The 24,622-nt window shown below is 37.8% G+C and overlaps 1 protein-coding gene across 7 annotated transcripts in view; it reads right to left on the minus strand.

Annotated features, from left to right (window-relative positions):
• The window catches only part of ARHGAP23 (Rho GTPase activating protein 23), a 236,373-nt gene that overhangs the window by 28,077 nt on the left and 183,674 nt on the right, over window positions 1-24,622 (minus strand). For 5 of the 7 annotated variants that reach the window (XM_039333128.1, XM_039333127.1, XM_039333129.1 and 2 more), the window contains exons 9-20: window positions 23,150-23,261; window positions 22,374-22,431; window positions 20,089-20,226; window positions 14,962-15,264; window positions 12,896-12,957; window positions 11,657-11,784; window positions 9,481-9,599; window positions 8,613-8,768; window positions 6,998-7,076; window positions 4,958-5,031; window positions 2,112-2,201; window positions 167-292 (exon numbers count right to left, since the gene is read on the minus strand). In XM_039333128.1, the coding sequence (XP_039189062.1) occupies window positions 167-292; window positions 2,112-2,201; window positions 4,958-5,031; window positions 6,998-7,076; window positions 8,613-8,768; window positions 9,481-9,599; window positions 11,657-11,784; window positions 12,896-12,957; window positions 14,962-15,264; window positions 20,089-20,226; window positions 22,374-22,431; window positions 23,150-23,261 (1,445 nt within the window). Of the gene's footprint in view, window positions 1-166; window positions 293-2,111; window positions 2,202-4,957; window positions 5,032-6,997; window positions 7,077-8,612; window positions 8,769-9,480; window positions 9,600-11,656; window positions 11,785-12,895; window positions 12,958-14,961; window positions 15,265-19,169; window positions 19,172-20,088; window positions 20,227-22,373; window positions 22,432-23,149; window positions 23,262-24,622 lie in introns of all 7 variants that reach the window. The other 2 variants (XM_039333125.1, XM_039333126.1) reach the window with 2 other exon arrangements.

Raw genomic sequence — 24,622 nt, forward strand, 5'->3', positions numbered from 1 at the left:
GATTCATTTGATAATACATTTGATAAGGACACCAAGCGATTTCTGAAGATAATTTTGAAAATAACTCATATGCATAATTACATATATATATATAGAAACAGAGAATCAGACCCCTCTAAATTGTCCATTATTTAGATCCTAGTTCTAAACCCTCCTTGCTGCTTACGTGTTGTATGAGGGTCTCCACAATTTTATAGCGATCAGGCATATGTGTCACCATGTCAGTCATGTTATCCTCCGACGTTCGAACTAGGGTGGGACCAAATACCAAGGCAAGATTTCGCGGCTCCATCTGCAATACAATCCATTGCAATTTTGTTTCTATAAGATGAGCAGTTGTCAGAAAGGCTGGAGTGAAGTTATACATATTATCTATGCATTCATGTCACATTAGCCTCTCTGCTTTGAGCTCTAAGAAAGCCCTATGATTTTTTCATGCATCCCATCCAAAGAATTGCTTCAAATATGGCAATTTAGACTCAGGGAAGTCAGATTTCTAAATTCCATAGCACACAAACAAGCAGAGTAGGGTTCATATAGCAAGAAGAAATGTTGAAATTAGCACACTCATTTCATATTCTCCTAATACAATGGAGGAATTAGAAAGTCTATTATTTATACAACCTTTTCACTACAGATATCTCTGTGTGGAGTTCAATAAGGAAGAGAGCAAACTGGGAGTCTAGAAATTGTCTACAAACAGAATTATTCAAGAAACCAATCCTAAAATACCATATGGGAGTTCATCAAAGTACAATAGGGGAAGATTTTATTTAAACCCATGTCAACAAGGTTCAAACTTTGCTTAGATCATTCCTAAAATCTGTTGCTGGGTAAAGAAAAAGGTAAATTCCGGGGACTTCCAAGGGATTAGCGATATTTCTTGCAATGGCAGCAAGGACAATAAATTTGCAAATCTAATCACTTTCAGGAATTGCCTATTAACCATTCAAAGCTATTAGAGACCTTTCAAATGATAAGATTGAATGAGTTTATCCTCAACTCTTGAACAAAGCAAAAATTAACTATAAGTTTAAGAACTTATTTCTTTGCTGAAATAAACAGCAAAAATATTATATAATGTGAATACTGGTTCAATCTAGAGATTATAAAATCAATTGGTAATCCATTCACAAAAATAATAAGTGGGTAAAAGATTCTTGTGCTTCTTAGCTAGAAGTACATATTCAAGGAAATACAAAAAGGAAGACTTTAAAGAAAAAATTGACTTAAATTATATAAGGAATTCAGTTATTGGTCATTGATTTATATGCTAGGCATTGATGTTAAATCTCTCTTTTTAAAAGTCTCTTTGGAATTATATTATTCTGAACGTTAATTAAGATGGGGAAAGGAAGGAAGTTAAGATGGGGAAAGGAAGGAAGGAAGGAAGGAAAGGAGAAGGGAGGGAGGGAGGGAGGGAGGGAGGGAGGGAGGGAGGAAGGAAGGAAGGAAGGAAGGAAGGAAGGAAGGAAGGAAGGAAGGAAGGAAGGAAGGAAATAAATTTCTTCTTGGGCCACAATTGTCCATTCGTGCTACACTTGAATTAAGATAGCAATCAAGGAAGGAAGAGAAGGACGAACATTTCCTTTTGAGGCAGAATTGTTCATTCTTGCTACTAAAGCAAAATCCTTTCAGTGTTAAATTCTTGGGAACAGGTTTCCATTCTAATGGATATTCAAGAGGTAATCCTTGACAATTCATTACGGAAAGCTTTTCCTAACCATAATCCACAAATTCCATAGCCTTTCTTTTGCCTGGGAATACATTGCAGGAATACAGGATACAGAACTAGCACAGCTTTCTTCATTGGTAAACTCCAGACATATTAGGTTGTTATGTCTATCATCCCCAGCATTTATTCCAGTGATTGGAAATCATTAGAGCTTTAACACATTGGAAGAGAATCAGATTGGTAAACAGTATTTTGAAAGTTCCCAGGTAAAATCTTAGTGGTATTTGAAGAGTTGCATCCCACAATCAAACTAAAAATTCCATTTCCTAGATCATGTAACCCCTTAATCCGTCTTTCCATGAAACAGTTGAATATTTGTACTATAGACAAGTCACTGGACAGGGAAGGGAAGGCAGGTGTAGTGAGCAAACATTACCTTATTCTTCTCAGAATGATCTGCAATTGTCTTGAGGTGTTCCACTAGGAACTTAAGGGTCTCATAATAATGGCCTGGTAAATCCCGGATCTGAATCAGAGGTGGAAGAAATATAAATAAAATCAATCAGGAGTATTTGTCTCATTTTATAACTAAGATCCTATTCCAATTTCTCTCTCCTTCTCTAGTTTAGTTTTTATAAGATCAATCCATTATTTTGCTTTTTAAAAATTGACACAAAAGGAGTGGTACCATAGGAACATGTCAGCTCTAGAATTCCACTGCTATTCCATAATGTATATTTACTCTTACAAGGAAGTTTAAAGCATACCAATAATACATATCTTCATATGTCCTGCACTATGATATGGCTAGATAATGTTTCCTAATAGTACATGTTCTCTGTTCTTTAGGAAAAGTATGTTTTTCTTGCCTTAGTACTGCCCACTATTCCTTTCATTAATGTTGTGTGACATTCCCACCTCAAGCTTGTTTTAAATTAATTACCCAGATGGTTTTCAACTGAATGAAGAATGCTTCAGTTCTCAATTATTAAGAAAATAAAGTATAAAAACTTCAAAAGCTATAAAGGAATTGCCAGGCTAGCAGTAATGATACAGTGAGTGTTAATACATGGGAAAAGAGGAAAGAAGATAAGGGCAAGTGTGCTTGGCAATGATATATAGAATAAAAGAATCAGTTTACAGATCTGCATCAAGCCGGCATATTACAAGCCCATTCTGTCATCTTCTATAGGAGACTGATTTGTATTTTCACATGTCTTTTCTCTTTTACAGGTTCAAGATTAATCTTTCACAAAATAACATGACTGAGCAATCTGGGTCATTCTCTACAGCAGTGGTTCTCAATCTTTCTAATGTCGCGACCTCTTAATACAGTTCCTCATGTTGTGGTGACCCTCAACCATAAAATTATTTTCATTGCTATTTCATAACTGTAATTTTGCTACTGTTATGAATCGTAATGTAAATATCTGATATGCAGGATGTATTTTCATTGTTAAAAACTGAACATAATTAAAGCATAGTAATTATGCTTTCCTCTCTCCCTCTTTTTCTCTCTTTCCTCTCCCTCTCAAGATTCCTGGCCAGCCGGCCACGGGACAGGAACGGCTCCCTCACCGGGGCTGCTCAACTTTCCTGGCTGGCCAGGCCTTTCCAGGGCCAAATTTTGCTGAGCTCTGCCTACCGCAGGAGGGCGAGCCGGGCCAGGCTGGGCAGTGGGAAAGGAGGCACGCTGCGATTTGCACAACCCCAGTCCCAGTGGAGAGGAGTGCCCCTAACCCAGTGGATGGGAGCCTGGGAGGGGGAAGTCCCTTCCCATGCCTGGAAAGCAGCACTTCCTCTCCTGCTCCGGGCATCGGAAAATGGGCGGAGGTCCCGAGAAGGCCAAGCATGGGAGGGGCAGAAGGCAGCAGAAGGCCCCGCGTCTCCCACAGCGCCACCCACACAAACCAATGGCGCAGAGCTTGCAGTCGCCGAGCCAGATGTCAGTGCGGGGCGGCGGGAGGGTGCAGATGGCAGGCAGAAGGCATTGCGGGCCAGGTGCTCCAGGGCGGCCATGTAGGCACAGAATGAGGCGGCGGCGGTGCAGGTCCAGCACCAGCTAGGTCATCAGCTGGCCCGGCCCAAGGAAGGTCAGCCACCCACCGGGTCCCACGCACGCCAGCTACCCTCCCAGCGCCCGCCACTGCCCCGCTAGCCTCACCTTGGCCACCGCCCATTCAGTGCAGTGGCAGGCAGGCCCAGGCGCCCCTGGGCGGCCATGGCAAGTGGCAGCGACGGCGCAGGCCGACCATGGGCCGGGCCACCAGCAGGCCTGGCCCAAGGGAGGTAAGCCACCCGCCGGGCCTCGTGCATGCCAGGTACCCTCCTAGCGCCCGCCGCTGCCCAGCTAGCCTCACCATGGCCACCGCCCATTCGGTGCAGTGGTAGGCAGGCCCAGGCGCTCCTGGGCGGTCCTCTCACCCCTGGCCCTCTTTTACTTACATTTAGTAGTTGCTCAGCAGGGAGGGGTGGAAACTTCCAGAAAGCTCGCCTTAGCTGCAGACAACTTGCAGCAATGTTTGCTGACTGGGACTTTTGGCGGGCTCAGCAGGGCAGAGACAGCCTGGACAATTCCGATTGGCTTTTGAAAGCCAATAGAATTAGACTCTATTCAAGAGAGTCTATTCTATTGGTGTTCGAAAGCCAATAGAATCTTTCAAAAGCCAATAGAATAAGAGGGCTCATGAAAAAAGGGGAAAAAAACAAAAAAAATATGCCAGACTGCGTTTCATAAGGATTCTATGAGGAAAAACTCCAGGACTTTGGCGACCTCTGTGAAATGATCATTCGACCCCAAAAGGGGTCACGACCCACAGGTTAAGAACCGCTGCTCTACAGTATCTTCCTTAAAATTGCACAGTGTGAGACATCAGGATTCAAAGCAAGTATTCTATGGTCTAGTTGTGTTCAATGAAGCTGATGTATGGTTGGTCAGAAGTTGCACTAGTTGCCTAGATATATTAAGCTCAATATAATCTTCAGTGGCTCAGAAAGACTTCTGATGGAAATCTATCTCTGGCCAGTTAAAAATGTTAGAGACTGAATCTTCAGCATAAAAGGAAGTGTTACTTTTCATTATGAAGATTGTTCCTTGTTGGAGTGCAGAAACCATACAGGATAGGCTCAATTATCCTATCCTGCATACTCTCCATTTCCTCAAAATAAACAAGTGTTCTATCACAAAACTGCAGCCTTTCCTTGCAAAGCAGAGACCAAATGTTCATATTTCCCCATTTAGCTCTCCAAGGAAAAAGCCAGCAGGAATTTTCAGGGGCATACCAGTTTGCGTAAGGTCTTCATCCTTTCACTGGCATCTTCAATCCGGTTGGCTTCAATAAAGTCATTGTACTTATCTTGAAAAAGAAAAACATTTGTGATTTGTGGTATCATCTTAGGACAAAACAAATTGAGTAGTTCAAAACAAGTGAGAACGATATTCAAAATACATCTTGAAAGACAATTTATTTTTACCATCTAATTTCAGCCTTGGGATTGGGAGTTAAGGTATCTAGAGCTGCTAATTTCTTAGTTTACTTACTAACTTAATTTCTGAAATCTGAAATTCTAATTTATTTATACATTTTAATTTATTTAATTTCTGTGTTAGATTTAAGTGGTAAGAATAATTTAGAAAACACTTGACTGTTAATTTTGGGGGATACAACATTCACTCTTATCATAGCCATGAAAAATTACAGCACAGTATTGGGGGGCGGGGGGAATAAACAAATTTCTGAAATACTAGATGTGATTTCAAACACTTTCCAAAGGAAAGATGAGATTAAAAAATAAATCTGGGTTAATTATCTGTTATCTGTAAGTTATGTGACATATTATCTGACATATCTGAAAGGAAAAGCTATTTTAAGGTAACTGCTTCTTACTTATTTAGAAATTTAAAACATGAGACACACCCTGACCTCCCAAGGTTTTGGTTGCTTGTAAAAAACATATATTAGCTGAATTCCTTTAATTTATATATTTTTTTCTTGCCGCATCCTATTCTCTTCCATGACTGCATCCAACAATGGATTGGATTCATCCAGTACAGCTCCATAGACCTCATACTATTCTCAGCCTGAAAAAAAATGATGTGCCTGCAATAGACTATTTGAATTCATCAGTGACCTGATGTAAATAGAAAGCAAGTGAAATAAACATATATTGCCATGTATTTTTACCAACTAGAGTTTTTAGCTGAACATAAGGAATGTGCAGCTTCTTTTCTTAACAAAACCTCATTTACAGACTGTAGTGAATAGATCTGAAAAGGTCAAAGAGTGTAGGAGCTTCTTTCAAGACCTGAAGACAGGAGATGAATTGGGAAAATTTCATCATTACTGGTTTGGGAAAAGATAATTCTAGCAGGCTTCTTGAGAACTTTATAACTTGCCTGGCTAAAACATTTGATTTCTTCTCTCCTGAAATTAAACTATGCTTTCTCTCTCTCTGCTAAACCCAGGGCTGCTTGGAGATCTGCATTTGGAAATTCTTTATTTCCTTTAAAAGAAACTAAATTTTTTCTACGTTTTTGCAAGCAGGAAAAGTATTACCTAAAGAATTCCAGGAGTGGGAAATCATCTTTCCTTCTTGATGTCTTGCCACTGACTATAGTTTAATCAACCCCCCACTGTGCCATAATTACCCGGGACATTATTTTCTAGCCTCCATCTTCTTCTGAAATAATCAGATGAAATAGTCCTTACCTCTGCACACAACACATATTACCATGTGGTAATGTGGTAATATATGTTGTGGTATTATTACCATAGTTGAAGTATGCAATGTGCAGCTGTGAGAACTGCATGACAATAACAAGTTATCAGAGAAGTAAAGAGTTTTCCCCCCATTTCCCACAATCACACTCCAATTGGAACTCAAGCCCTAAAACAGGGATGTCAAACTGCCGGCCCACGGGCCGGATGCATCATAGCGAAACTGTGCCCACCCCACTGCCGGCAATGGCAAAAAAGTCACAATACGCCGTGATACGTCATGTGACGTTGCGAGTTTGACACCCCTGCCCTAAAAGTTTGAATCAGTTCCTTTTCTTTCAATCCTTGAAAAATGAAAATAAAACTGAACCCTGAGTGATTCTGTAATATCAATCTCTACACCTCTTAGACAAATGTGATTTACCAGCTATGGCTTGAACAAGAGAGAAACCATGCCCCAAAACCAATATAATCAACCAGAAAAAGATCATACAGAGTCCCTTAGAAACCAAAGATTCATATTTCCTATCTGAATTTTTGGGAAAAATCATGTTGTTATCCTGACTGGTAAAGCAGTCAAGAGATAGTAGCTGCCATCACTCACCATCGGTAAATAGTGGCTCTGGGAGCTTCCGAAAGAAGGACTTCAAGAGGCTGCAAATAACATTCAAGTCTTGCCATCTCTGGGAGTGGAGAATGGAAAGATTCTATGACACTTATTTCAATTATGATTTTCATTTATTATTATATAAAACATTTTACATTTCCCAAATACTGTAAAGCATTTGACATCAAACTTTAAAAAAAACAAAAAAACTGCACTGTTGATTTTTCCAAGATTTTTAAAGAAGGCAAATGACCATGGCCAGGGCAACCAACATTCTCCACTGGCTTCATCTACTTTTTCTAATCAGATTGGCAAGCTATGACAGGGAACTGCATATATGCATTTACAACTGTAGGTATATAGGTGGTCTTCTACTACAAGAAGCCTGTTCCCTTCTTTCTCTGGGTCTGTACACAAGACTAATAAAAGGAATAATGATGTTTACTCTTTCATAAAAACTTGAAAGTAAAGCTTACATAATCTTGTATGATCTTGATGCATTAAAATTCTAAACTTCCATTGTTTTGAGCAAGAACTCCTGTTGCCAAACTGACCCAGGAGATGAAAGCTACAATCCAGAAGATCTGGAGTACAAACTGTTTAAAGTGTTCAAAATAATTCAGATATGTTTGCTTTTATAATCCTTGCAAGAACTCTTAACTATAGGAAAGTGATATTTTCTTCACACTATTAATAATGAGATTAAGATTGATAAAATGCTAAGACAAGATAATAAATAGTATTAGGATTTGTATAATTTATTCATTTTTATTTATCAAATTTATTTGCCACCTATCTCACAGTGGAGCGATTCTAGATGCCTTACAATAATAAAAAGGAAGAAATGAAGTGTAAACAAAACAATAAAACAACAAAATAATGAAAAAGAAAACAAGGAGAATACCTCTATATAATAACAAAAGATGGAGGGGTGGAGAACATAGAGCAAGGGGGGGGAGGCAGAGTCTGCCATCAATACAGCAGCCACCTCCATATTAATTCAATTTTCAGGCTACCTGCTCATAATATGAGACTGGAAAGATTAAAAGGGTTAAAAATATCCAAGTGCAAGTAATATATCAGTAAATATACCATCCTGTGGATAAATAAATCACAAAGCTGGTAAATTCAACTGTGGGGTGTGATTCAAATAACTATTTGCCTAAGAAAGTAGCTAAAGCTCAAATTAGAATGAGGATATCACATCATACCTTATTTAGTATTTTTTATGATATCCTGCTAGATAACTGGTCTCATTTCTTGTATTAGAAAGGCCACTGTGGACTGGCTTTGAATCTGCTCTGCAACTAACCCAAGACAATACATACACATGTCTCATATGTAAATACATCTACTATAAGTAAATGACAGCTAGGTGTCAGTACCAGGGCTTTTTTTCTCATAGAACGCCCAGAACGGAGTTCCGGCACCTTTTTTGGATGGAACCTTGTAGGGTAGGCAAGGTGGGTTATATGACGTGTGTGAGTTCCAGCACCTTTTTTTTTTTTTTAAGAGAAAAAAAGCACTGGTCAGTACTATCTAATGGGTACTGGGGTATTATTTCAATAGAAGTGAAAAGAGCAGACTATGAGCTAAGCAATCTTATTCTCACCTCATCTTGCAAGTTGATTTCTGCTGCCCCTTTGTTTAATTGTTCTTGTAGGCTGGATACCACAGCATTGTTCCCTGGGACTCGATAGATGCCCATATATTCCAAACCTTTGTCTTCCACTACTTTGCAACAGGCTTCTACAATCAGGGGGATTTTCTGTGGAAGACAAGAGGATGAAGATACTGGTACCAGGGTTGGGCACCTTAAAAATGTAAGTTCCTTTTTTGTGAGTTAGAAGCAATTTGAAGCCTAAACCAAATGACTAGCCCCAAAGATATATCATACATATTATCTTTTGGATTTCAAGCACATTTCTTTTACCAGAACTCAAAGCTATATATTATGGATCAGCTTCCAGATTTGAATACTAATGAAATCTCCAAGTTAAAAGTTTGGATTTTTGTCTTTTAAGTGGGAATGAAATTCAGAAATGAGTTTCACATTTCCAAAGAAATCACAAACAATATTATGCTCCAATCAGATCTCAAGCCATGCTAATTTTACTAACACTATGTTCCATCTTTCTATTATGTTATGTGGAAATATGACCTGTTTCTCAAGAAGTAACACTATATCTGACAATCCAGTTCTTCCCATTAGATCAAAACTCAATTTTCTTTACTGCCCCTTCCCCATTTCCCAATTCAACATAAATCTTTTTCCCTGCATACACTTTCCTACATATTTACTAAACCAAGAAAACAGGCTAAGCTGTAATTAAGCTCTAAGCAGAAGGCTCACAAACTAGATCCTGTGGCAGATTATTGGACATGTTGAAGTGATAGCAGTTTTCCCTTAACAAAGTTCCCAAGATACTGTTCTTGTCTTATGCAGCATAAAAGACCTAGAACAACTGAAAAGAGACTACCTTGTTGTCAGGAGCTGGCTGGCAGTCTTCTAACCTTATACCAAAAGCTCTTGGAACAGGTTTCTTGCTCTTCTTCATTAAGTTGATGCCCCAAGGAGCTTTCTGGGGAATACTGTCATCTGGACAGAAAAGGGAGAAAAAGAGAAGACCATTAACTGAGGGAAAATATAGCAAAAGTATTGATAACAGAAGAAATTATGCAGTCCAGATATTATGAGGAGAAATAATGTGAGATGAGAAAGAAATAGCATTTTATTTTATAGAATTCATAACCTGCCCTATAGAGGATATGAATTCCGGATTTATAATGAACAAAAATTAATACATATATACTCAAATCAGATATTAAAATGAAAAATAATCTCAAAACCAATTTAAAAAGTATAACGTCAAGATCACAAACTGTTTATAAAACCTGGAGAATAAAGTACTTATAAAGTAATTCTGTACTGAAAAGATACCCCAAAAAAGATTTTATCCCATATCTCTAGCAACTTTATCTCTGTTGATATCAGATTCCAATGTGCATGCACCTCAGTCAAATCAGCCAAATCCATTGTGTCCTGCTTGGTCTCCAATGGCTGCTAAAAGTCATCACATGAATATCCATGTATTTGAACTCATCTTTATGGAACAGATTCAGATGGGAAGAAGAGTGTATAGTAAAGGGTGCTTCTTGGAACATTATTAAAGCTATCATGAGGAATTTATGCTGTGCATTTTTATGTCAGTCATAAAAGAAACTGTTAAAAAAGTAAATTCACAAAAATGGAGAACCAAAACTGCAAACAATTCTCTGAGATCATCATACAAATCCTTAGTTGAAGAGACTTGAATCCAAGTCTCCAGCAGAATCCATTATGATATAACTGTGGCTTTGAATCAATGCTGGATTTTGGAATCTACCTCAAGATGCCGCTGCCAATGGCAGCCTCAGTAAAATGCTCTCTAGTAGTTTTGATCATTCTGTTAAACATCTAACTCCTACAGCACTGTCTTAGACCTAAAAATATTTACCCATGTAGTAGCTGTATTGTTATTATCCTTGTCATTTTCTCATCCTTCCCATCTTCTAATCTTTCTCACCTTTCATCTATCCTACTACCTTCTCATACTGGTATATTATGATTTATCAATTATTGTTGTATCTTAAGATTTGTGATTGTATCTTATGATTTATGACCTATGACTTATCACTTGGTTGTATGTGCACTGAGAGCTTATGCCAATAAAGAATTCTATTCTATTCTATTCTATTCTATTCTATTCTATTCTATTCTATTCTATTCTATTCTATTCTATTCATTTTCATAGTTGTTTCTTGTTTCATAAACAAAATTTGGTACTTATTTAAGAACAATTAAATTGATCCAATTCAGGGTATGAGTTATCAACTTTAAAGCTCAATAGCAGCAACTGTGAGAGGGAACCTGGAGTCCTAGTGGACAATCACTTAAATATGAGCCAGCAGTGTGCTGCAGCTGCCAAAAAAGCCAACACAGTGCTAGGTTGCATTAATAGAGGGATAGAATCAAGATCATATGAAGTATTAATAACACTTTACAATGCCTGGGTAAGGCTACACCGTGAATACTGCATTCAGTTTTGGTCACCATGATGTAAAAAAAAGAGTTGAAACTCTAGAAAGAGTACAGAGAAGACTAACAAAATACTGCAATTTACCATGGAAGTCTAAGAATCTATGGAACCCTGAGGATGGTTGGTGGATAGAGAACATTCCTGTTCTGTTTTGTTAACATTTTAGCATTCTGAGTTTTTTAGCTATAAATTTTAACCTTGTTCTTAATTTTGTTTTTAACTATGCTTTTAGTCATATGTTTATATTGTTTTATTATGTATGTGTAGTAAACCACATACACAATGGTCAGTGTAGAAATTTAACAAATAAATAAAATGGTAGGACTTGTAGGTTGGACACATAACAATAGATTAGTTTTTTTTAAATGATTGCATAATAAGATTAAGTTAAGGAAATTAGGAAGCAGGATCAGAGTACAAAATGTCAGAAATGGGTATTGGCTAGAGATAATGGAAGCTGTAGTTTAGCATATTTACATAGTGTCGGGGTAGTAAAGTGGGTCTATATAGTAATTTGCAAGATAGACAATTTCTCACAGCACCCCCATTCTGGAACAATTGCACAAGTCTTCCATACCTTTTACTGTTACTCCATCCTGCCGTGGGGAGTAGGGTGGAGCTATTCCTGTTTGCTTCTGCCCTTCTGACTTCATCCCTGACACTCGAAGTCCTTTGGGGGAAGAATCTGGTTTGGTCCCTGAAGAACTGAAAGGAAAAAAAGACCATGCAAGAAATTACTTCAAAACTCAGGAATAACCTATTCTACATATTCTGCATGTATGAATACAGAGAGGACTTTGGTTTTCAAGGCTCTCTTTGATGGCAAAACTTGAAGAAATGAAGTGTAGTCTGGAAATGCTAATACAGAAATCCAAACTACTCTGTCAGGACTGGGAGCAGAAATTACAGAAGTGGTTTTAAATATTTTTTTTTTTTTTGGTCCATAGGTGTTCTTCCTTGTATGCTTTTAATTTCTGCCCGACTACTGTTCATACATAAATTCAGACTAAAATTAACAAAGCAGGAGCAAAAGGAAGCTATAGGCTAAGACATCCTGCCCCCAAATGCCATGTATTTTCAAAAAAGAATGGGGGGGGAAGCCTCATGCTTGTATATACTGCTGAGAACACTATATCCAGAATTCCTTCACAAACTGACCTTCATCCAGATATTTAGACTATAAAATGTAATAATATAAAAATGGTAATATATGAAATGTCCTGAACCCATCTTTTAAATAATTAAAGGTTGCCTATATATATTATTCTCTAATTTTTCAGTTTCCTGAAATAAATTTCCAGACATCAAGCCTTTTAGTGATAAGGTATAAGTTCTTTGTGAACTTCACTTTACAAACAAGGCTTAACATAATCTTAGAAAAAAATCCCTGAATAAATAAAGTTGAGAAGGGCTCCAACTTCATCCTAAACCAATTTGGTGTAGTGGTTAAGGCATCAAATTAGAAACCAGTAGACTGTAAATTCTAGTCCCACTATAGCTATATAAACCAGCTGTGTGACTTTGGGTCAGTCACTTAGTTGTTGTCATGGGGAAATAGGAGGAAAAAGGAGTAATAAATATGTCTGCTACCTTGAGTGTATAAAGAATAATAAAAACATGGTATAAAATAAAATAACATAAATAAACATAAAAATGTATATAGCAATATTTTTAATCTGGGTGTATTCAGAACCTGAATTCTTCAAATGAAATAGATCAGATTCAGGTTTATCATCTAAGAAATATGAAACTCAATTTTTAGCAGAAAGAGTGCTAATTCTCAAAGATAAAGATAGTAAGATGGTAAGTAATTTACCTCACTTTTCGGTAATCATTTAGTTTCTTATTGATCAGTGCTTGGCTTGCAAACCCAGGGTCCTGGTGATTAAAAAAAAAATACAGAAGGGAAGGGAGAAAAACAAACAAGGGATATGAGAACTCAGGTAAACTCTCGTTTCAATGTTTTTCAATTTGACTGAAACAATCTCTTTTTGCTGATTTCTTGGAAAACTTAAAATAAATCAAAACAATTTTTAGAATTACTGATTGAAAACTCCTGACAGTTCCAACAGTCTGATCTTTAATTAGTATATACATATACATGTGTGTGTGTGTGTGTGCGTGTAGGTCTTTGGTTATTCAGGTTTTCTCCCACGTAAAATTGGAAGTGTCTTGGTGACACTGTCCAACCATTGTTGGACAGGGAGCGTCTACTATATATATATATATATATATATATATATATATATATATATATGTGTGTGTGTGTGTGTGTGTGTGTGTGTGTGTGTGTGTGTGTGTGTGTGTGTGTGTATACATATATATACACATATACATATACTATTAAAACAGTGATCACCAAGAAAATGCTTTAAGAGAATAACATTTAATTAATCAACCAAGCTTTCGTCAAAATACATTTGACATCATCAGGGTTAAAAAGCAAGTATAGGGAGTAGACTTATATACCGTTATCAAGCATCCCGTTATCAAGTATCTGCTTCCGGCTCTTAAAGTGCATCATAAGCCCCAGCTGTTTAGAATGTAACCCAAGCGTCTCTCCTTCAATACACATTCTTTTGTTCCTAGCTAGCATTCCCTCACATACCACTCGATTGGTAGCTTCGGGATTAAGTGGATTCAGGACTAAGGTTTTCTCCCCTCCCCCATGTGCAGCTCCTCTATCACCCTGCATACGATTGCACCTAAAGGGTGAGGGTGGGGGGGTATTTGGATTTAGTCCAGTATCCCCCTGAGTCACAAATTCACCTCGGTCCTGCCCATTCGTCCCTTGGGAATGCATTACAGATTCTTCTCCCCCCCCCATATTATTCTCCTTTCTGTCTTCCTTCCCGTGCACCATACTGAGGCGTCTGCTGTCTGTTCCAATCACCCTCCTCCCGCACATGCTCAAAGCGTTCTATGCTGTCATCTCATTGGGAGCACTCCGTTGTTCAGTCCGTTGTCGGTGGGCATCACCTTCCTTCACCCCCAACTCCTGATCATCACCTATACTTGCTTTTTAACCCTGACGATGTCAAATTTTGACAAAAGCTTGGTTGATTAATTAAATTTTATTCTCTTAAAGCATTCTCTTGGTGATCACTGTTTTAATAGTATGGATATTCCCAAGAGTCATATTTTTACTTTTATTTTTAACATATACATGCATACATACATACATTCATACATACATACATACATACATACATGTTAAATAGTAGACACTTCTTGTCCAACAATGGTAAATAAGTTCCCCATGTTCCTACATAAAGGTAGGAACTTATTTAGCATTGTTGGAGAGGAAGCGTCTGCAAATTCTATTCTGCAATCTAAGGACTAACTGGAGAAAAACATCAATTCTGCTCACAGTATGAACAACCAAAAGAGCATCATTTAGTCAGCTGACCAGCAGAGATCACCATAATAAACCAACTGGAGCTTCTATCAGAAATTCCATATTAGAATAGAACTCAGGAACTGTAGAAAATTGATAATATTCTTTCTCAAACTTGACAATTCAAAGAAGCTATAAGCACACAAATCATGAGCCTCCAAAGATTGCTACAGGATACATTCCAGCAGCCAATGGCTATTCTGTTTGAAGTTTGGTGAGTATAGTTCAGTAGCCTCTGCAGACTTTATGTTCATAATCCTTGCTATGGTTGCAGCAGTGGAAAGTATCCAGAAATCCTTGTATATTGCAGGAAAGCCTTGGCTGTTTTTAGCCATAGAACTTATTAACTACATGAGACATTTACAGTTGGGTTCTTCCTAAGGGTGGAAGATAAATTAAGAAAAAGCAATGGTGGGATTTCTAAAAGAAGTACATTTAGAGAGCCAGTGGCAAAAGAGAAAGCCATCAGGAGAATTACTTCTCACCTCGCCCTCGGCTTTGCTACTCTCCCTGATGGCTTTAATCCAGGCCAGCATGTCATCCCGGTCCTCAGCCTGAAAGAGACATTCACAGAAGTCAGCGGTCGTCAGCCGGAAGACGTGCTTCCTCTTGGTGTCACTGTAGGAGATGTCTACCAGGCACGCTCGGATGCTGATTGGTGGCTGCTCCTCCTCACCTGGGGGCGGGGCAAGGGCCACAGCCTCCCTTCGGTCCTTGCATAAGTAGAGTGAGTGTGCACGCAGGACAGCAAAGGCCCGTTTCCACTGCCGGATGCCTCCGCCAATTTTCTGCAAAAGAAAGGAAGAATGAGACATGAGAGAGATGAGAAGAAGAAAAAGATCCACAGGAGAGATATAGAAAAAAACAGACTGAGAGAATGATTTGTTGGGCACAAGGAACCAGAACAACTCCATGAAAAAGTAACTGCCAAGGTAATCTTGCTAGACTAATTACATTTTCTTCAGAATAGGCAGGTACAGGCTTCAAGAGTCTGTCCTCTGTCTCTTCCTACCATGGAGAGACTCCAAGCTAGACTGTTTCTTTACTCACCTCCTTTGCTGTAACTGGAACTTCCATTTCGTCTTCTGTCAACATGTCAGTTCAGGGGGAGGGTATATTCTAGCCTTCCCCAATCTGGGCAAATGTGTGGATTTCAATTTCCAAAAATGCCAGTATGCAATTCCATATAGGGTGCCCATATTAAGAAAGATTGCAACTAGCCTGACTCAGCTTACTTAACTCAAAACTAGGTGCCATGTAAGGTTAATCCTATAATAATTTCTTGCTCTCAGCCTTCTATCTGGATTTATATAAAAAAAATCCATAACATTCTTCCTGCAGCTCTCCAGAATTTTAGACTAGTCCTACCTAGAAATGTGCTGAGCCAAACCTAAAGCCTTTTACATGCAAGACTTGTACTCCACCATGGTGCCAAAATTAAAATTGTCTTCTAAAAATACAGCAATGCAATATAAACTGAATTATTAGAGTCTCCAAAAGTTAAAATTCTGTTGTAGTATTGAAATTTCCATATTAAAATATTGCTAAAATTTCAATACAGATTCATTTCCAAGAATTGGTATGCAAAAAATATCAATACATAACTGTCATTCCCTACTAGAAAAGAAAACCTGTTTTAAAATATAAGCTTTTACAATATTATTTTTAAAGCAACTGTAACAGTAAAGTTGCATCAGATCAGAATTTTCACATATTAAATGATCAAGGAAGAGCTACTTCTCTCTTATTGCTATTTTACCAATTGTAGTTTTCACCCTCCTCTTCCTTGTTAAAATTCCAATGTTATTGGGTATATTCCTTGTGGGTTGGCAGAATCCCTATGTGAGAGAGCAGACTGCCCAGAAAATGATTAGCACTTGTGCTACTTTCATTCTGTCTCTTTAAGCTAATGGTTCTCAACCTGTGGGTCGGGACCCCATTTGGGGTCGAACGACCATTTCACGGAGGTCGCCAAACAACACAGTCCGCTATTTTTTTCCCCTTTTCCTTAGCTGTGCTACTCCCTTTTATTCTATTGACTTTTGAAAGCCAATAGAATAGACTCTCTTGAATAGAGTCTAATTCTATTGGCTTTCAAAAGCCAATAGGAATTGTCCAGGCTGTCTCTGCCCTGCTGAGGCCGCCAAAAGTCCCATTCTGCAAACGATGCTGCACCAGTTGAGTAGTCCTCGACTTACGACCGGTTGAGTAGTCCTCGACTTATGACCGGTTGGGGGGTCGCGGCATTAAAAAGGTTGAGAACCACTGCTTTAAGCCCTCTCCTCAGCCTGCAGGGAAACATTGGTTATAAAAGCTGTGCTGAAAAATAGCTGATGGTTGTGAGGGAAAGGAATGTTTGTTTGCGTGTGGAAGTAAAGCAGCTAAAAACTAGTTTTCTCTAGTAATATTCACAAAGAGTAGGGATAATAGCATTTATAAAGAGTAGTAATTAGAGTAGCAGTAGTTGGACTAGTAGCAGCAGTAGCAGTGGGTAAGAGTGGAATAGTGCTGAATAGTGAGTAATAGCTTGTGAATGCTTATATGTGTATGTTTTCTAGGGACCTGTGTTGTGTTGGCTCTTTTGTGTTTTGAGCAGAAGTAGAAGTAGCTTATATTTAAAAAGTGCATTGTCACGCCATGAAAAGGCAAACATTAGATGCAAAAGCGAAGGCAGGTTGACTGTTGTAGAACTCAAACAGACATTGCAGGAAAGAGCCATCATACTAACTGCAGAAACCAGAACTTTTACAAGAACCTATACTACAGAAACAGATATGGAAAAGGTAGCAAGAAGATTCTTCCCTATAAAAGACTACTATCTTGGTAGAGCCAAGTAACCACCCTATGCCTGTAGTTAAGCCAAAGAAGGCAGAACAGCCAGAAAAGGGGCTAGACTGAGATACCTGGGCCAATATCATCACGGAAAGTTAAAGAAACAGCAAAAGGAAAGGTTTTGATTAATTAAAGATAACAACTGCTTTTGAGAAAGAAAGGCTAGAACCAGGGGTGTCAAGCTTGCAATGTCACATGACGTGTCGCAATGTATCACAACTTTTTTTCCATTGCCTGCAACAGGGTAGGCATGGTTTCACCATGATGCATCCGGCCCACAGGCCAGCAGTTTGACACCCCTGGGCTAGAATGAGAAAGGAGTGAAAGAGCCGTGAGAAGAAAAGATTGGGGGGGGGGGGAATGAGAGACCTCCTTAAAGGAATATAGTCACCAGAAGGGGTACATTCACCTCTAGGTTTTCAGAAAGTGCAGAGAGGGGAGGTGGTCCCAAAGACATAAAAATCTCTAAATTGTCAGAGGACGAAGCCTCCTTCACTAGGTTTGAAATTGTTGCTACCTCTTGTAAATGGTCTGGGAGTGAAAATAGCCCTATGTGTAACAGAAAAGAGCTTATAGTAGCTTTCAAGTAAGAGAAGTAATGGATTACTCTCATGTTAAAGAGATAATTCTATACAGGTATGATTTTCCTAAATCTATAGGCAGAAATTTAGGAACTATGACATATGGCAAACATGAAGGGATTCATGAATTGTGGGTGAGGTTGAAAGACTTAGACAGGAAATAATTGAGGCTAGATGAAAGGAGCAAAGAAAAAGTGGTAGCGGAAGTAATTTTAGAACAGTTTCTACAGATAGTTCCTATTAAAATTTTGGATGTAAGAACATAACCCAGAAACAGGTCAAAATTGACTGAGGACTGCTTGGCAGTAAAAAGGTCACAGGATATTAGAAAGGAAGATACAGAAGAAGAAAGGTGAATAAGAAATCCAATTCCAGAGAGTAGGGACTATAAGGAGTTGGAAAGTTAAAGGTAAAAGGAGTGAAGAAGCCTTTAGCTCCTGCTCAAACAAAGGAAAGCATTGGAAGTCAAAGAGACCTGTAGTTATTACAACTGTAGGGAAAATAGACATTTGTTTTAAAAAAACTCTAAAGACAGAGAAAAAATGAAATATCTGCAGTAGTATAAGCATCTCTGGCGGGAAATGTTAATGGGATCACTGTTAGAGGCTTAGAAGATACTGGAAATAGACAGACATTGATACATTCTCATTTAATAAAGGCAGCTATCCATAGGAAAAGAGCCTCTGACAAGGGTGTTTGGGCAGACTGAGATGTCCATCAGTTAAAACCAAAGTGCAGGGAGAGGGAAAGGAATAGGTAAAGATGGTAGGAATAATTTCTGACTTAAAATGTAACCTAGTGATTACATTTTCCACTTACAGAGGGTTGTATTTAGAAAAAGAATTAAAGAAGGAGGCTAAGATGGTAGAAGTAAGAACCCAGTCTAAGGCAAAGAAAAAGCAGGAAGGGAAGGAATATAGGATTCTTCCTCGCCATAGTGATTTAATAAGAGAAATGAGATGTCCTACAAAGGGGAAAGCTTTACCAAAAGCTGACAGAGTTAGGGGTGAACCCCCAAGGATAAACACACTTAAATGGAAAATTCACTTAGGCCTCTTGCAAAAGAAAGACTCAGCATTAAAAATTGTTGGTTAGCAGCAGAAAAAGAGGGAAACAAGGACACAATATCCAAATTCCAAGAAAAAATCAGGGTTGCTGTACTGAATTGGGCTTCATTCCTATATAAAGGAATACAGTGAAAAAAATTTGAAACTCAGGCAACTCAGGGATTCCTGTTTGCACAGAATAGCAAACCCTTACTGTATTCTGGCTTGATTTACTTCTTCCTATTCACAGCAGCCCCAAAATAGAAACAATCATTGGTGCCACTTGCCCACAAGTTCATCATTCCTGATAGCCAAAAGACAGCACTGGACCCATATAACTGTTTATTAATATACAATAGGAACATACAATGACTTTTTAATATAGAAAACACACCTACCCCAGCACACTCTTTCCCCAGAAAAATCCATAAGTGTCCCAATTGGCTGGCAACACCTACTACTCACTACCCACTTTGATTTCAGATGATAGAGCCACATCTTGAAGCAGCCAATTCTTAATGACAATTGCATTCCTTTTTTGCCAATCAATTTCATTGATTGATTCCCCTGCATATTCTTATTTTCTTCAGCAGCAATTTTATAATTCTTTATTATGCCTCAGTTCAACCATCTTTTCTTTAAAGAAGGAAAGAAATGTATGTGTACCTGCAGGTATTAATAAACTCCAACCTTCATTAACCTCAGTGATCACAGTCAATAGTCACAGAACAGAAACAACATCTGCAATCTAACAGCCTTTAGAAGATCCAAACAACCCACCCTGGTTCAAAAGCCCCCAATATTTTAATCTCAGCCAAGAACATAGAGCTCCAAACCCTTTTGCAACTTGCCTTTTCTATCAATTCTCACTGAAATCAATATTTTATTTATTTTGACCACCTTAATTTTATTTTTGGCCAACTTAATCTGTTCTAATCAATTATCTGGGTATTTCTACTGAATTATCACCTCTGCTATTATCTAAACATTTCATTCTTGAATTCATTATAAGTTCAGGTTTTATGGGTTTGTGAAATTACAATTCTTCCCTCCTCACACCCTATTATGCACATGAACAGAGATACCCTATATCACCAAACTTAACATTATTCTTTTCTCTTAAGGAGAGCCTTACAGAAAATGTCAGACATACTTTGCCTTTTTTGGTGAGGATCTGTTTATAGTGGAGCCAGCCCTCTTTCCTCACATCACTGAAAGTAACATCCGAAAGATCAGAGGTGGAATGCCTCTTTGAACGTGTGTCTTCAGAGGTACCCAAGCTATCCAAAGACTGTTAGAAGAGAGGAAAACATAGTTCAATAAATATCATCAGTGGATTAAAAGAAATATTGAAAGAAAAGGTTGAATATAGAGAAGGATGTTGCTGTGATTAAATAGAAGAATGGAACAGCTGTCCTAACCAAGCAGTATGTTGTCTGATTGGGAAAACAATATGCTTACTTTGGAGAAGGGGAAAAGAAGAAAAGATACACTGACTGCTAGTAAGTCAGGGTTGAAAATAGTGATTAGATCAAAGTTGTGCAGTTAGATATATACAGTAACTGAAACCAAGTCTCTCTGACATACTCTCTTCAATAATCTTCCTACCATATGACATTTGCTTTTGTTCCAAGTATAGATGGAGAAAGAAAAAGAAAAATATGTATATGGACAGCAGGACTTGTGAACTGTTCTGGCAATTGTCTGACCACTGACTCAAATCTAAATCAACCAAAATGCTGCCATCTTCCTAAAGTTAATTCAATTTCATAGAATGTTTCCCAACAACAAAACCACAAGCCAGTGTTACCCAATAAAACCCAATTCCATCTTATTAACTCCTTTTCAGTGGTGAATCCATGTATCTTTCAACATGCAACATGCCAGTATGGAAAAGTAATTACCTCCACTGCTACTGGATGGACCATATTTAGCTACAATAAAACATGTAATTGGTAATCAGTCTCTCATATTTCTGCAAAGAAATTTTGGCCCATTACTCAATGGTGAATTGCTTGAAAGTATTTTGGAATGAACCTCTTGTTTCAGGTCCAGCCATAATATTTGGATGAGTTTTACTTCCAGATTTTGATTTGATCATTCCAAAACAGTGAATATGTTTTTCTTATGGACTTCCTTATATGCTGAGATTATTGCCTTGTTGCATGAACCACTTGCACATCAGTTTCAGCTGACAAATAAGCTGAAACTCTCCTGTAGTTTTTCTGACACAAAGCAAAACCCATGTTTCTTTCAGTGATGGTAAATCATCCACTCTGGGACAGGGAAGGATTCACAGTCATAATACTGTCATTTCTTGACAAGTATATGATTCTTACTGTGGAATTCAATGTTAGGTTCTCTCAGATACAACAACACCTGTATATCCCGAAAAGTTATATTTTTTACTCATCAGTCAATAGTGTATCCACTAAGGTGTCTGGAGGGTCATCCAGGTATTCTTTAGCAAACTCTGGAACAAGTATCAATGTTCTTCTTAATGAAGCCCACTACTGTCATGAATCCTATTTTGTGCATTTTTATCCATGCTACATTCGTGTTTCTCACATCTCCATGATTTTCTGGTGGTGGTAAATCCCTAAATATTATCCTGGGGTACCTTGTGATGCATAATGTTATGCTGCACTCAGGTAATTTTTGTAGAAAAAACATTCTTGGGAAAAGCTACTACTGTGTCAAGTCTTCTGCAGTTCAAATCTATGTTTCTAACTGTGGATTGCTGAAGCTATAAAAATGATCTTGTAAATTTTTTCAGGCATTGACTTTTTAATTTATTTATGGAGGTTTTTGGTAATTTATTTTAAGAAGGGCATGATATGCTTCTAGAATCTGTATGGCAAAAAATTCATTATGATGATGGGATTTAGATAAGTCATCTAGATTAGCTGTGATAGTTTAATACAGTATTCAGTAGATCCTAGTTTTCCATTTAATTGAATTGATTGGGTCGATGACCTTTTCATACTGGCACATTTTATGTTGTATAACATTGTTTATAAAATAAATGAAATCAGTATCAAATTTTGATAGTATATACCCAAACTCCTTTTATATAAAGAATCAGTGGAACCTATTTTGCTATTCATTGGCAAAAACATGCAAAAAATAAGTATCAATTAATGTTTCACAGAAATATTAAGGATAAATTCTCTCCCCAACACAATAATATGCCTCTGCATTTTCCAGTTATAACATCTGCAGCCTATGGAGGTCTCAATAATAATAAAATGTGTCCCTTAGCCAGAAAAAAAAACCTGATCTTCATAAATCCGTATACAACAAATTGCACAGATTACTTTTGAGTGTGATGTTAGTAAATTTTTAAATCTTTATTTAGATTTCTCCAAATTACAGGGGGAAAAGGAAACCAAATCTACCCATTCACATTTATTTAAAGAGAGAACCACAAATACTCACCCCATCAGTAAAGAAACTTCTTAACATACGTAGGCTAGGCACACGGCTTGGCAACCTCCTGCGGATAGAGCATATATATGGTTAGCATAAACAATACAAAGTAAAAAGAGAACTAGCTAGTTGTATTCACTGAATAGGACCCTTTCAATGGGCACCCCTCATTTTTTAGAGTATGACGTTTTAGTCAATTCAGTGAGATGTACCTAATGAAACAGGTACTAGTTCTTATAACTAATAAAATGATAGTAGTATTAATACTATCAAAATCAATTCCAAATCTGCATGTGGAAACCATAGACAATCATATGTCTTAGAGAAAAATTTCAGCATTAACAATTCCCTATAGATCATATATACATTACATGTGTGAGGAGGACTGTTTAATTGGCATTTATGGTTAAAATAACTGATGCAGGTTTTTTAAAAGTGCTATTTACTGAACCCAAGTATCTAATTCAATATCAAAATATCTTAATATTGTCACATGTTTACTTTTCACCTATTGACTTACACAACTCTTAAGATTATTTTTGCTCTAAAAACCAAAGACTGAAAGCAGGAAATAGCTACTTCAGAGAGCTGATACTTACAGCTTCAGCTCTGCTTAAAAGGTTTTGCAATTTTTTAAAAAGCGCTCTGAAAACTCATTTGCCAGGAGACAAAGCATATGTAAACTTCAAAGGAAACAAAACTATACTGCAGAATTAGTCTGCCTCCCATTTTATGTAGCTGCTCTTCATTAATGCCAGAAAGAATGTACGAAGTACTAGACCCACCTTAAAAGTTTTCCCTCATCCCGAAATGTGTTCAGACCATCATCACATGACTTGGAGCGTTCTGTGGTTATGGCTAAGAGGTAGGAAGATCGTCGGCTGGCTTTGATATTGCCTGTGACAAGTACACAGACAAATGTTGGCAAGAAAAAGCAAAGACAAAACAGCACAGAAGGGCCAAAAAGGGTCATCACATTCAAGAACCTGGATCCACAAAGAAAATGTACTAAAGTAGATGGGAACATTATACAGAGAGAACAATTCCTTTCTGAGTTCAAACACAGCCACCTCAGATAATTCTGAGCATGAAGAACTCTCATCCCACCGAGTTATCCAGTAATCTCCTCTAACTTCTATATCCTACCTAAGTAAATTTCTCTTGTTCAGGGAAAATGTAAAGAAAATATTGCCCTGAGCTTCTACAAGGCAATACACAGAAAATATAATAAAAGCAATTTTTCAGTCGAAAACGCAACTTAGCATACAGTTGTTACAAGAACGGGTAACCATGAAAAAATTACTCATAAATATGATTCTGTAAAAACTGGGAGGCTCAGCCTAATCTGCTTGGAGGCAAATAAGAGACGCATATTTTAAAGCACCAAGCACTAATTTAGAACGTCAAGGAAATGCCTATCATTTTTTGGCAAGAGTGAATTGAATCCTCTCCCATTAGTATATCTCACAGCAGAGTATCTGTCAATAATGGTTGCCAGAAATTTGTCTAAAACATTATCCTCAGGTTTAGTACTCTGATGCTCATGTTTATGGAGAAAACTGTATGTGTGCCCTTACAGACAACATTAAGATCAAGGAGCTGAAATCTGAATGTAGACTACCCACAAATTACTGCAATAAATAAATTAAGCAGAGTTCTATAGATAGATAGAGGTCTATCTATCAAAGATGTAGAGTCAGATTTTGCTTCTTTTCAGTTTGGTTGTGATTATTCTCTTTATCAGCAGGAACTCTATGAAATCCATTGACTTCCATCCCTTCTGCATCTCTTGATCTACGTTCTTTAGCAGAACTTGAAGAAATACTTCAAACTGGGCTTTTTTTCTTTTGTCTGATATCTTACAGAAGGAAGTTAAACAGATGATGTTCGCAAGAAAAGCAAATACCTTGTCCTTCTTCCCTATATTTCCAAGTCTTTCACTGGTAATCCTTCCTCTTGTACTTTTAATGTACATCTATTACTGAATGAATGCATGTAGGCCACAATAAATAATTTTATGTCACTTCTTAGTACACATCTCACATCTAGGAAGAGAGAGAATATGGTTCTTCTTTAAATTTCTGGTAACTCTGAGATATACGTCTTGGGATAATAGTAGTAGTAGTAAAGCTGGAAGGGACCTTGGAGGTCATCTAGTCCAACCCCCTGCTCAGGCAGGAAACCCTACACCATTTCGGACAAATGGCTGTCCAGTCTCTTCTTAAAAACTTCCAGTGTTGGAGCATTTACTGCTTCTG

Source organism: Crotalus tigris, unplaced genomic scaffold (assembly GCF_016545835.1).
Source record: "Crotalus tigris isolate CLP2741 ecotype Arizona unplaced genomic scaffold, ASM1654583v1 scf7180000024472.5447098, whole genome shotgun sequence".
NCBI classification, from domain to species: domain Eukaryota; kingdom Metazoa; phylum Chordata; class Lepidosauria; order Squamata; family Viperidae; genus Crotalus; species Crotalus tigris.